The 14,259-nt window shown below is 35.1% G+C and overlaps 1 protein-coding gene across 1 annotated transcript in view; it reads left to right on the top strand.

The window, feature by feature from the left end:
• Positions 1-14,037, top strand: part of LOC138333380 (adipokinetic hormone/corazonin-related peptide receptor variant I-like) — a 158,036-nt gene extending 143,999 nt beyond the window's left edge. The window contains exons 3-6 of the mRNA XM_069281724.1: positions 6,027-6,161; positions 6,352-6,415; positions 11,099-11,187; positions 11,497-14,037. Of these exons, the coding sequence (XP_069137825.1) occupies positions 6,027-6,161; positions 6,352-6,415; positions 11,099-11,187; positions 11,497-11,624 (416 nt within the window). The 3' untranslated portion in view covers positions 11,625-14,037. The remainder of the gene's footprint in view (positions 1-6,026; positions 6,162-6,351; positions 6,416-11,098; positions 11,188-11,496) is intronic.
• The last annotated feature ends 222 nt before the right edge of the window (positions 14,038-14,259 follow it).

The following is a 14,259-nucleotide window of genomic DNA, read 5'->3' as shown; positions in this document are numbered from 1 at the left end:
TAGCTTTATTTTTTATATTATGTTATGGTATTCTACCGTAGAAGTCTCTTATCAAACTTTGGGTAAATTTTCTGTAAGGTTTACGTTATATTTTATCACTTAAAGTTGAGTTTTTGTCCATCGTTAATTCGACCTTTTGTTACGCTTACAGGGTTATATCCATTCCACTTTTTGTGAATGTGAACTAATGCTTATACATGCATATATATTTGTATCCCCCGCTTTCTCCGACACGGGGGATATTTATTTGGGTTTGTCCGTCCGTCTGTCTGTAACACTTCGTTTCCGTGCAAAAACTGAAACAAATGTTAACCGATTTTCTTCAAACTTGGTGAAAATGTTAAATGCCTTAAGGGCTCGGCCAAGTTTGATCGCGACCGTCGACGGGCCTTGTTTAGCGGAGTTATAGCCCTCTGAATTACTAAAAACGTCGTTTTCTGTTATTTTCGTGCATAAACTAACAAGTGTAAACCGATTTTCTTCAAACTTGGTGACAAGGTCAAAATCCTCCTTCGAATTATTAAAAACGTATTTTTCTGCCATTTCCATGCAATAAGTGTAACGAATGTAAAACGATTTTCTTCAAACTAAGTAATAAGGTTAAATGCCTTAAGGACTCGGCCAAGTTTGATTGCGACTTTCAACGGACCTTATTTAGCGGAGTTATGGCCCTTTGCATAAATTTAAAAAAGTCAGTTTCTGCCACTACCGTACAATAACTATAATAAATATTTACCGATTTTCTTCAAACTTGGTAACAAGGTTGGATGCCTTAAGTGCCTGGCAAGGTTCGATCAACTCTTTCAGCGGATGTTATGGCCCTTTTATTTACTACAAATGTAATTTGTCTGCAGTTGCTGTGTAATAACTAACAAATGTTAAAACTAATATTATTAATACTTGGTAATAAAGTCAAATCCCTTAAGGGCTTAGCCAAGGTCGATCGCGACTTTTGGCAGATCTTAATTAGCAATTTTTGTTTGTTTGTTTGATTTATTAACGTCCTATTAACAGCTATGGTCATTTAAGGACGGCCTCCCATGTATACGGTGTGTTGCGTGTATGTTGTGCGAGGTGAGTGTACTGGGAGACTGCGGTATGTTCGTGTTGTGTCTTCTTGTATAGTGGAACTGTTGCCCTTTTTATAGTGCTATATCACTGAAGCATGCCGCCGAAGACACAAAGCAAAACACCCCACCCGGTCACATTATACTGACAACGGGCAAACCAGTCGTCCCACTCCGTGTATGCTGAACGCTAAGCAGGAGCAGAAACTACCACTTTTATAGACTTTGCAAAGTTATGGCCCTTTGATTTATTAAAAAGGTCATTTTCTGCCACTTCCGTACAATAACTTTAATAAATATTAACCGATTTTCTTTAAACTTGGGAACAAAGTTAAATGTCTTACTTCTGAATAAAACTTCAGTTATTTTTTCATGTTTCAACCAAGACTAAACCTAACCTCAATAATGATTTTTTCCTGAAAGCGTGGACGGAAATTCCACGAAATTGCTTGTTTGTTTTGTTTTTTGTTCATTTTTCTTGTATATAACCTTTCGCATTTGTTTGTTTGTTTGATTAATTTACGTCCTATTAACAGCCAGGGTCATGCAAGGACGGCTTTCCATGTATGCAGTGTTGCGCGTATGTTGTGCGAGGTGCGTGTTTTGTGAGTCATCATATTACTGTTCAATTAATGTAACTCTTCAGACTGGAGGAATAAAGAAATGAATTAATTCAAATGATTATCATGGCTGATAATACATCAATCAGCCAACTAACATACAACAATTATATATATCGAAAAAAACTTATTTATTGTCAGACAATTGCAAAATGCAACTTTGTTTAGCAATTAACAAGGATGTAGTTTTAGTGCGCACTTTGTTTGTTTGTGCGAGGTGCGTGTTTTGTGAGTCATCATTACTGTTCAATTTATGTAACTCTTCAGACTGGAGGAATAAAGAAATGAAAGAATTCAAATGATTATCATGGCTGATAATACATCAATCAGCCAACTAACATACAACAATTATATATATCGAAAAAAAACTTATTTATTGTCAGACAATTGCAAAATGCAACTTTGTTTAGTAATTAACAAGGATGTAGTTTTAGTGCGCACTTTGTTTGTTTGTTTGATTTATTAACGTCCTTTTAACAGCTATGGTCATGTAAGGACGGCCTCCCATGTATGCGGTGTGTTGCGTGTATGTTGTGCAAGGTAATTAAGGTTTCCCTGTTGAATTCTCAGAATGTCAGCATTGCATTAGTAAGCTTGATAAAAACAAAACGCAGCTCTCAAACAATTATGTCATTGACACTGGGAAAACTCTTAATCGTAAATAAAATTTGACTCTTTCTTAATTACGTGTTATTTCCTGTTTTAGTTTTCATATTCGAGTTTTGGAAGATATTTAAAATGTATGGAATATCAACCCCTTTATATTTTTTTTATTTCCCGTCGAATTAATTGGGGTATAAAGTGTAACAATATCCGCTCCATCGCGTACAATTCATAATTGAATGATTCATGTGCATGCTAAGGTACGTATTATATTCAGACATATTTAGTTTAAACTGTATTTTATTCATATATTGAAACATATACATACAATAAATACATTTTGGAATTGGACAACAAGCTTAGAGCTTTTATGAATTCCTTTTCCATGAATATCAAGCCAAATTAAAACTTTAGCATTTGAAAAAACCCTTTTACAAGATATGAACACAGAATGTTTAACACAGAAAAATAATGAATCCTTTAGACAAATGTATGTGTATAGTAACATATGGTGATTACAATATACGAGAATTGATGCATAATTATTTAAAATTTGGTATAATGCTATTGATAAACAGCCAGATTAACAACACTGATGAAATTACGCTTAAACAGACCCATTTGGTGTATTATTTAATGGACGGATGATGCCAAACATTAGGAAAGACAAGTCTTAACACAAACACAACATTTTGTCATTCCTTCAAAGTGTTAGGAAGGTCGTTTTTCATTTATCGCAATAGACCGTAAAACTATAAAATATATTAGAAAACTTTACCGGTAAGCTAACCAAGTTGTAGTTCATACTCGAGTAAAACTGTCGCCAAAGACCTGGTGTTGATTGTTTGTTTCTTTGATTAATTAACGTCCTATTAACAGCCATGGTCATGTCAGGACGGCCTCCCGTGTATGCAGTGCGATGCGTGTATGTTGTGCGAGGTGTTCTGTAGCCATTGTTCTAACATTAAATAATGATATTGACATTAATATTCGATCATACTTAAAAGAAAAATATAATCTGATAATGAATAACAACGACAGTTAAATCGATTAAAATAGTGTTTTATTGCTCTAGCAGAAATTAAGAAATGACGTCAAGCTATCAGGACGGTATTACACAATATTAACCTAAACAAAAAAACTTAAAATTTGATAACTTGATCATCGGTCAGTCGTCATTACTTCAGGCTTCACAATTAATGTTTATCTGAAGCGAGGTACCGGATTACACAGTTACATAATTAAGTATTTAATGCAACATCACTTATAAATAATGTGAATGAAAAGCCTTTAAATAGTTGATTATGAAATCAGTCGGAACGAAAGGTGACATTTGCTTGTTATGACCATGATTATGTTACTGGAGGTAAGACCGAAGGGTGAAAATTAACTTTTAGATACATGCATTTAGATAATAGATTTAGATAATAGATTTTTTAATAAGAACAATTGGATCATCATTTTTATATAATCATTTTACCAGACTGCTATTGTCAGGGAAAATCATTGGTACAATACTAAACTAAATTGTAAGACACCGAACAAATCATCGTTGAGGGTGTAGATAAATAGGTGTTTAATTATCTTTATTTACATTGATTTTAAAACGCCGGTATTAAAACTCTCGCCAAGATGATCCGTTCTAGTATTTATCCCTAGATATGAATCATGATATTGAATACTAAATGTGATTGTACCTGAAACAAATACGCCTACTGCATTAATTAGGTATATTTTCAAGGGAGGTTATTCCTAAATTGCAATATGGTCGTAGCCGACCCTGTGTTGTTGTGTACAGAGATTTTATTTGTTTGTTTGATTTATCAACGTCCTCTTAACAGCTGTGGTCATGTAAAGACGGCCTCCCATGTATGCGTTGTGTTGCGTGTATATTGTGCGAGGTGTGTTTTGGGAGACTGCGGTATATTCGTGTTGCCCTTTTTAAAGTGTTATATTCGTGTTGCCCTTTTTATAGTGTTATATCACTGAAGCGTGCCGCTGAAGACACCAAGCAACACACCCCACCTGGTCAAATTATACTGACAACGCGAATCAGTCGTCCAATACTTCTTGTATGCTAAGCGCTAAGCGATAGCAGAAACTGCCACTTTTATAGACTTTGTACCGAGATATAAGTTATTATGACACGACAAGAAATTAATAATACAGTAGACATTTAAACAATGAAACCTATTTACAATACTCAAAAACATAATTATGTGTCTAGGTAGTGGTCAGATAAATGCGGGATAATCGAGTACCATTTGGATCGGTCATGCTTATATTATGCAATAGGCGTAAAAGCATTAGACCCCATGACGTACAACCAATTAAATGGGACAGTATACTATAAATTATATGTGATGTCTTATTAGCGACATGTTACCATTTTTTGTGAAATATTAAAATCCTGCATAAATGATGGGTGTTATTCCACTATTATCATAACAGTATAACAGCAAACAATTTGAACATTTTGTGTTTATTCCACACGTTATAGACTTTACATATCCTTCAATCAAGGTCGACTTATTTAATAAAATGTCGAGTGGTTGGCTTGTTAGCACTAGCATTTCGCCTCGGGGATCTGAATTCGAATCCTATTTGGGGATGTACCATAAGTCAGTTGATCTCCAAGGAGTCCGTCTTACCGTCACCCTCCTTACCCTGGCAAGTTATGAAATGTCTTCGACTGTTAATATGACGTGAATAAAAACCCCACTCCATTTAATAGAGGATATGACAACATCCTATAAGTGATCATGTTCGGATGACCGTTTTACCACGTGTACTTTGAATCAAATGAAATTTCTACATACTGCTATGTCAATTGATAACTCCATATTGTCCCAGTGCACATCTACATTTAGCTTTGTTGTGCTTTTTTGGCGAGATGACTATATACAAGAATATAATTCTGACAGCTTTTTCAAATTATTTCGTCCCTTATCCAGATTTCTGGCAGCAGCAATTCGATTGGTCATCTCTAAAGGTTACCAGAACGTGACCCCTAATGCGATGTTTTCAGATCCTCTTAACAAACATAGTGATAATGAGGATATGCATTTTAATCAGAATAACAACAGGTTCGTCCGTTGTCAGTATAATGTGACCGGGTGATATGTGTTGCTTTGTGTTCTTCGGCGGCATCCTTCAGTAATACAGCACCACAAAAAGGGCATTAGTTCCACTATACAAGACACAACACAAACATAACACAGTCTCCCAAAACACTTTGTTTGTTTGTTTGATAAATTAACGTCCTATTAACAGCTATGGTCATGTAAGGACGGTCTCCCATGTATGCGGGGTGTTGCGTCACAACTCGCACTTCACACAAGCTACACACTGAATAAGGATACATGGGAGGCCGTCTTTACATGACCCTGGCTGTTAATAAGACGTTAAAAACAATTGACTGTGTTGCACTAAATGTATATTAAAAAAAGCTTTACAGATATATGATTTTTTTGTCTAGCCGTCTTTCAACTTCGCATTGTCATCACAAAGTGTTTTATGTGTTTTTCCTGTCACCAACACTATTTCCGTTTGATACATGTGAAGACTAGGCAGTACAATATGAAATAAACTTAGGACGTATTTTCTTCAGACAATGACATATGAAACGGAACTAATGTGTCTGTTTCGAGAAGTAACGCTATTTTATGAAAAAAATGATTTCATTTTCCTCCAGGGTTTATAAAAATAAAAATTTATATTTGTTTTCTTTCGTCAGATGACTGTTTAGAGTTTGGATCACATAAATATCGTTGTCACACCTATCCACCGACGAAAGGAATCGTGTCGTGTGCCAGGGCAGGCAAAATAGGCAAGGCCAGAATTCGGACATTGAAAATGACATTGGTTATCGGTATGTATTAAAAGTAATTTTATTGTTCTGAAAGTGTCAAACATGACGCCAGCAGTAATAATCTCAAGACTACCACTATCATAAGACTATCATAAAATATAAATTTTACTTATAACTTTATTACTTAACATTGGATAGTATATATTTTATTTTAGTACTGATGCTTTCTTTCTTTTTGTTTTTTTACTAGTGACAGTTTTCGTCCTTTGTTGGACGCCTTACTTTTTCATGGCTGCATGGTGGTGGATTGACAAGTAAGTCATATATTTCATAGCAAATAGTTTGTTTGTTTTGTTTGTTTGTTTGATTGTATTTACGTCCTATTTACAGCCAGGGGCATGTTAAGACGGCCTCCCATGTATGCAGTGTGTAGCGTGTATACATTATACACTATATGAATATACCGCAGTCTCCCAAAACACGCATCCTCGCACAACATACACACAACCGACAGCATACATGGGAGGCCATCCTTACATGACCATAACTGTTAAAAGGACATTAATTAATCATAGAAACACACAAGTGAACGCGATAACTTTAGTAACAAGAGGCCCATGGGCCTTAACGGTCACCTGAGTTAGAATATATAATGAAACAAATTAAAGACATATAAACACTATATGCTGGGCCTTGAAGTTGGTCAGTGATTTATTTTGACCTTTTTAGACTATGAAGAGTATTTGCTTCCATCAAACCTGTGAACTTAGAGGTATTTTTTGAAATTTTAATCAATTTGACCCTGTTTGGTCCTGCCCCTCTGGTCCCCCAGGGGGTCATCGAGGACGGATATGGATGTTAAAATGCTATATCTTAGGCTAATAATTCTAATCAAGTTTGACTAATTTCCTACGAAAATTGGGCAAATAATGTTCACAAATATGTTTTTCCTATATAAACTAAAGTAAACTTGACCCCTCCCCAGGGGGTAACGTGAGACCCCAAGGTCATATAATTCACAGTTTTTATAAAACACCTGAAGACCTTTCCATCTATAATTATTTGATTCTACTATATCCAGAATTTTAGAAGATTTTTTAAGTTTTAGCCTATTTGACCCTTTTTTAGCCCCCCCCTCTGCCCCCAGGGGGTCGGCCAGGACCAATGTGGATATGATATTAAAATGCTATCTCAGGCTAATAATTCTAACCAAGTTTGACTCATTTCCTATGAAAATTGAGCAAAAAATGCTCATTAATGTGTTTTTCCTATATAAACTATAGTAAACTTGACCCCCTCCCCAAGGGGAAACAGGAGACCCCAGGGTCATAAAATTTACAATTTTATAAACAAACTTTAAGACCTTTTCATATCTATAAAGTGTATTTGATTATACCATTTCCAGAATTTTAAAAGAATATTTTTGAAGTTTTAGCCTATTTGACCTTTTTTGGCCCCGCCCCTCTGCCCCCAGGGGGTCGGCCTGGACCAATATGGATATGATATTAAAATGCTATCTCAGGCTAATAATTCTAACCAAGTTTGACTCGTTTCCAATGAAAATTGAGCAAAAAATGCTCATAAATGTGTTTTCCCTATATAAACTATAGTAAACTTGACCCCCTCCCCAGGGGGAAACGTGAGACCCCAGGGTCATATAATTCACAATTTTTGTAAAGGACCTTAAGACCTTTCTATCTATGAAAAGTATTTGTTTCTACCATTTCAAGAATTTCAGAAGAAGATTTTTGAAGTTTTAGCCTATTTGACCCTTTTTTAGCCCCGCCCCTCTGCCCCCTGGGGGTCGGCCAGAACCAATGTGGATATGATATTAAAATGCTATCTCAGGCTTATAATTCTAACCAAGTTTGACTCGTTTCCAATGAAAATTGAGCAAAAAATGCTCATAAATGTGTTTTCCCTATATAAACTATAGTAAACTTGACCCCCTCCCCAGGGGGAAACGTGAGACCCCAGGGTCATATAATTCACAATTTTTGTAAAGGACCTTAAGACCTTTCTATTTATGAAAAGTATTTAATTCTACCATATCCAGAATTTCAGAAGAAGATTTTTGAAGTTTTAGCCTATTTGACCCCTTTTGACCCCGCCCCTAAGACCCCGGGGGGTCAGTTATAGAAAATTTGTTAATATGATTAAATGGCTATCTCATACTGATAATTCTGACAACATTTGATCCATTTCCTATTACAAATGACCAAATAATGCGCAAAAATGTGTTTTCTCAATATAAAGTATAGTAAACTTAACCCCCTCCCCAGGGGGAAACTAGAGACCCCAGGGTCATATAATTCACAATTTTTGTAAAGGACCTTAAGACCTTTCTATCTATGAAGAGTATTTGATTCTACCACATCTGTGAGTAGAGAAGAAGATTTTTGAAATTTTACTAAATTTTACGCCTTTTGGGCCCTCCCACAGCCCCCTGGGGGGTGGGGACCATATAATTCACAATTTTGATTGGCCTAATGCCTTAGATGGTTTGTGCAAAATTTCATTGAAATTGCTTCAGCAGTTTTGGAGAAGAAGTCGAAAATGTAAATTGTTTACGGACATACGACGGACGACGCACGACGGACGACGCACGACGACGGACAAAAGGCGATTAGAATAGGTCACATGAGACTTCGTCTCAGGTGACCTAAATATGCACTCAGCGGTATGAAACTTTGTAATTAGACTAAAATCTCTGACAAGTTCGAAAATCGACCTGATTGGATCGTAACTTACGAATTTATTTACCTTTGCAATTATAGTTATTGTTTGTTTGTTAATTAATCAAAGAAACAAACAAGTGAACGCGATAACTTTAGTAAATATGCACTCAGCTTTATGAAACTTTGTAATTAGACTAAAATCTCTGACAAGTTCGAAAATCGACCTGATTGGATCGTAACTTACGAATCTAATTACCTTTGCAATTATAGTTATTGTTTGTTTGTTTGATTAGTGGGTGGTGTGTGTTTTGGGATACTGCGGTATGTTCATTGTTGCCCTTTCTATAGTGCTATATCACTGAAGCATGACGCCTATGACACTAAGCAACACAGCCCTATCCGGTCACATCATAATGACAGATGGACAGAATCCAGAGCCTTCCTTACGTCGAACATTCATCTCAAGGCCAAAAGTGAAGCGGTGCCAAGAGCATTAGGAAACAAAGTCAGGGTGGGAAGAAGAGAAAAAATAATATCCTAAATTTAGTCGCCTTTTACGATCATGCAATAAGAGCAGCAGGTACTATTCTATCGCCCTACCTGCAGGGTCAATATCGCGTTCATTTACGCTCTGTCGGCGGTGGAGCATCTTTAATAAAGTTATCGCATTCACAAGGGCCAATAATAATTATTAGTGCAAAGGGCAACAATCAGTAAATTACAGTCGAATCAAGCTGATTTTCAAACTCCTCCGAGGTTGTTTCAATGTTAGTCTATACACAAAGTTGGGTTCATATTTACTTAAGTTATCGCGTTCACAAGGTCCAATAATGATTATTAGAACAAAGGGCAATAACTCTGTTAATTAATGTCACATCAAAGTGATTTTCAAACTCGTCCGATATTATTCCAATGGTAGTCTATATATCAAGTTATCGCGTTCACAAGGAAATGTTTACGGACTTCGCACGACGACGGACATAAGACTATCGCAATAGGTCACCATGACCTATGGTCCAGTGACCTAAAACCTTGGTATATTGCAAGGTTCGTGATTGTTATATTACACGATTTTAGGAACACTTCGCCGATACTGTCTAGTATCTTAGAAAACGACGAAGACTTCCGAGTAAATAGTAAGTAAAGTAATAATGACTTCACAGTGGATTCACGCTAACGGATCTCGTGCAATATACTACAAATAATTACCACCACTTTGTGTTAAATATCATAAACTAGAGTTAGTAACCCATGAAATATCTTTTTTATAATATATAGAATAAATATCTGTTGTTTCTATCAAAATCAACGGCTTATTTTGCTTTTATATTCTTGAGAAACGCTTTATTCTCTTCGCTGGATATAGTACCCTTTAATTGTCGTTTCATTCATTACTTCAGCTGACAGGATTTATAAGGATACCAATAGACGACAAGCGAGATATAATCCAAATTATCCAAGAAATTACATTAAATCGCACCGAGACACATCCGGGACTGATCAATTTTTTATTCTCGACTATAAAACGGGACTTATCTCAGAATAACTGACTGATAATGCAATTCGTGCCTTGCGTTTAGCAAATATATTGGAGATGACTTCATTGCTATGCGAGTTTTACAAAATAAACAGTGATCAGATTGTGTAATACATATGGGGATTTCACATTTCCCGCTTTAATACATTTTTTAAAAGATGATACAGATTTGATAAATGCAATGCATTCGTGTACAACGATACTTGTCTTTTGTGTAATTGTTGGTTTTAGAAACCAACCTATCATAAATGTAAAGAATGTAACCAACAGTCTTTGCGTTTTAAACTATCTCATAATGTCAATGAATGTAAGATAGAAAATTTTAGAAATTTAAAAGGTGTATACCATGCAATCAGAATGACGAAATGGTGTAAACCCTCAGGAAGCTTCGGTTACTTTGTGTTACAATCTGATTATAATACAGATCCCTATTATCACAAGAGAAACGGAGTGGTTATAAGGATCTGTATTATAATCACATTGTGTGCATTACAACATATTCAGACCACCAGTTAGTGTATATATATGGTAACCCCATATGGACAAGAATCTTTTAATTAGTAATTATAATATTTTTGTGCCTTTGTTTGATTAATTAACGTCATATTTAACAGCCTGGGTCTTATAAGGACAACCTTGCATGTATGTATGTAATACCACAATGTACAAATGTCATTGGCATTGACACATAACCTTTATTTATTTTGTCAACAATTCATTTGTCTCTTAAATGAATATTTCATTGCATCACGTATCACACACTTTTTGCATCTTTTTTACAGACAGTCGGCCGTTAATATTGACCCAAAAGTTCAAAGAGGTCTATTCATCTTTGCCGTCTCCAATGCCTGTATTGATCCGATTGTTTATGGTAAGTGTGGCCCACTAAACTTATATATCTGTACATGTAGCTGAAAATAAAGGTAAAGCGCCGCTTATTTCGTCATCTGGTAAAGTTTTTGTGTGTTCATTTAACCCACTTCTACAAATTCAATGCCATTAAAGGATGTAGATGTTTCGAAAGGTTTATGAACAAATAAGCTGCTCGTACAGCATACTCCACGCGTGATTTGAAGAACTAGTACTGTCAAACACTGTCTTAAAGGCGGATGTCACTCAATGTTTATGTGACACGAAAGGATGTTTTCTTGTACATGTTTGTCATACAATTTATTTTTAGGAATGTTTACGACAGCATTCAGACGCGAGGCCAGGAAATGGAGAGGGTGGTTTAAACAGAGACTAAACAAAATGGGTCTCTACACAATGACACCGAACACAGCGATAGAGCAGGAAAACTTCAAGTAGCGACCATGACCATCAATCTCAGTGGTATTGTCTGTAAATATTGTTGGATAAACATTAGTTTCTCCTATTGTGAGTAACAAATTATTGAATAATTGGCTAAGTTAGAGTTACATTGCGACAATGTGCCGGTTGTGAATGTGTCAATGTTCCGAATGAAAATGGTATACAATAAGCAGTTAATGGATAAGGAGAGAGGAATTAAAATATATTTGATATATTTTCTTAAATAAGCACTAGCTGTAAACGTTATATATGGCGAGGTGCTCGCAGTGTATTTAATATTAAAAATGAAAGCTGTGATAAAAACTAGTATGTTGTAGAATCTATTTTGAAATCAATTTGATTAACATACCTGCATTTTACTTAGTTTATTTCAATGTATTTTCAAAAAGAGACCATTCTCTGTAAACCGGTTCACTTTCGTGGTATTTGTTTATATAGGGTTCGAAAAATATTCTAAACAAAATGTGGTATTAATTTAAGCATATGGTAATGTAGTTTCGAGTTTTGATTGATGTACACGTTTAAAGCAACTTGTTAGTATATGGAACATTGAATTGAGATCACCTTAATGCAGCATTTCTGTGTTTCGGACGCAAACTGGTTGCTTTTAACGCTTATGAAAAAATGGGCGTCCAATGAACTAAAGCTGAAAGGTATTTAGTTAAATAAATGAGAAGGAAGAACGGATAATTTGATTAATTGATAAATATTTGTAATCTGATTAAAACACAGGTCATTATAACCACTCCGTTCATTAGAGGATCTGACAATATCCCATAAGGGGTCATGTCCAGATGACCTTTTTACCACGTGTACTTCAGAGCAAATGCAGTTTCTACACCTTACAACATCAATTGAAATCGTCTTTTCGCCCCAGTATACATATGTAATTAGATTTGTTGTTCACTTCGGGCGAGATGACTACTTACACGAAAATAATTTGGAGGGCTTTTTCAAACTCTTTCGTCCCCAGGCAAGATTCTGGCAGTGCCAATTTCATTGGCCATTTCAAGAGGTTACCTGACGTGACCCCTAATGGGATGTTCTCAGATTCTCTTATCCAACGTAGTGATAATAAGGATCTGTATTTAAATCAAATTGACATATTTGAAAATGATGGGAGATCATTTAAGCATTAAAGGGCATGCAATTAGCAATTATTGCCAATAGAGTTTAATGTTAATATTTATATTTGACAACAATTTTACGGAAGTCAATTCCACAGCAGTCTTTGGTGATTGTGGAGTGGCAATTGCGACACCACAATGATAATGTCGGCAAAACCAGGCGGGCGGAGGGCGGTTCATGTGTTAAAACAATGTTAACAACATTTCGTAAGGTTAGGTAGTGGATAGTGGGGTTGTAATGAACATGTAAATATTGTCGTACAATATATGATATACATGTACCTGCACGTGCAAATATGAGACAGTATATATATTGAGTCCAAACCTTGGAGGGAGTACCAGGGATCCTAAAAATAATTGGAAACAAAGCTCTACTTGAAGTTATGCTTTACTGGTCTGTTTGTACCTTGTGGTTGGAGTTTGGTTTGGTACGTTACACATTCTATCATTGAGTGATGGAAATATATTTGTTTTCAATCCAAATATACAGAGCAAATCGGCTGCATTTTGAAGCAGGTACAAATCTATAATTTGATAAGACACATACCCATGAAGAAGTCATTTCTATTTCTGTTGATGTCTTCAATATATGTCCATAATCCATTTGCTCAATTTCGTTTTACCAATTTAATAATAGAAAATGTGTCCATTTCACTCCGAATAATAACGTTTAATTGTTCATTTGAATTATGTTTCAATATTGTTAGTATTTAAACTGAAAATCATGTCAATTCAAAATGTGCAAAACGACAGTATTTGTTTAAAATCCCTCTTATCTTTTAACGTTTTAAAGATGCGCACTCTACCGAATCTTATTTAGATCACTTTTATTTTTAAGACCAATATTTATTGTCAGTTTGTTTTATCTTGTGGATTAAGAAAGACTGTTCCATGTACGTCAGGTTTGCCTGTTCGTAGTTGTAAGTTCAAATTATGTATACAGAAATATATATAATAAACAGTTATCGGAGGAAAATTACATGTTAAAATCATATCGATGTACTGCAAAATACGAGAATGGCCATCTATATTATAATGTTAAAATGACAGTATTTGTCTACCGGTGCATTATAAATCTATCAGATTATGTTATTTACCACCCATATGCCAACATTAAACATTGCTCGTAATGAAATCAAATTATGAAAACGAAGAAGGAACTTGTCCAAAGGACTAATATTAATTACAAAACAGTTGAAGAAAATAACAATTTTTCGAAAACTTCATTTACATTTTCAATGAAATTTATTGTTTTAGTTACAGTAATGATATTTGCTGTAGATTATCAGAATAATCCAATGATTTATTTTTTAATGCGAAAACGAATTAAAATTGGTGATATTCATAAAAAAGTTACACATGTTTTGTTGTTTTTGATAGAATGTTTTCTACAGACAATTACCTCATCATAAACATGGAGAATTCATCGGTTCATCCTCTTGATGTAAAAGATAACGTTATCTAATCATAGCAATATGTATAAGGTTCCCCAACAAGTGATTGTT

This window comes from Argopecten irradians, chromosome 10 (genome assembly GCF_041381155.1).
Source record: "Argopecten irradians isolate NY chromosome 10, Ai_NY, whole genome shotgun sequence".
NCBI lineage: Eukaryota > Metazoa > Mollusca > Bivalvia > Pectinida > Pectinidae > Argopecten > Argopecten irradians.
Note: the sequence above shows the minus strand (reverse complement) of the source record. Positions and strands in the feature narration are given on the sequence as shown.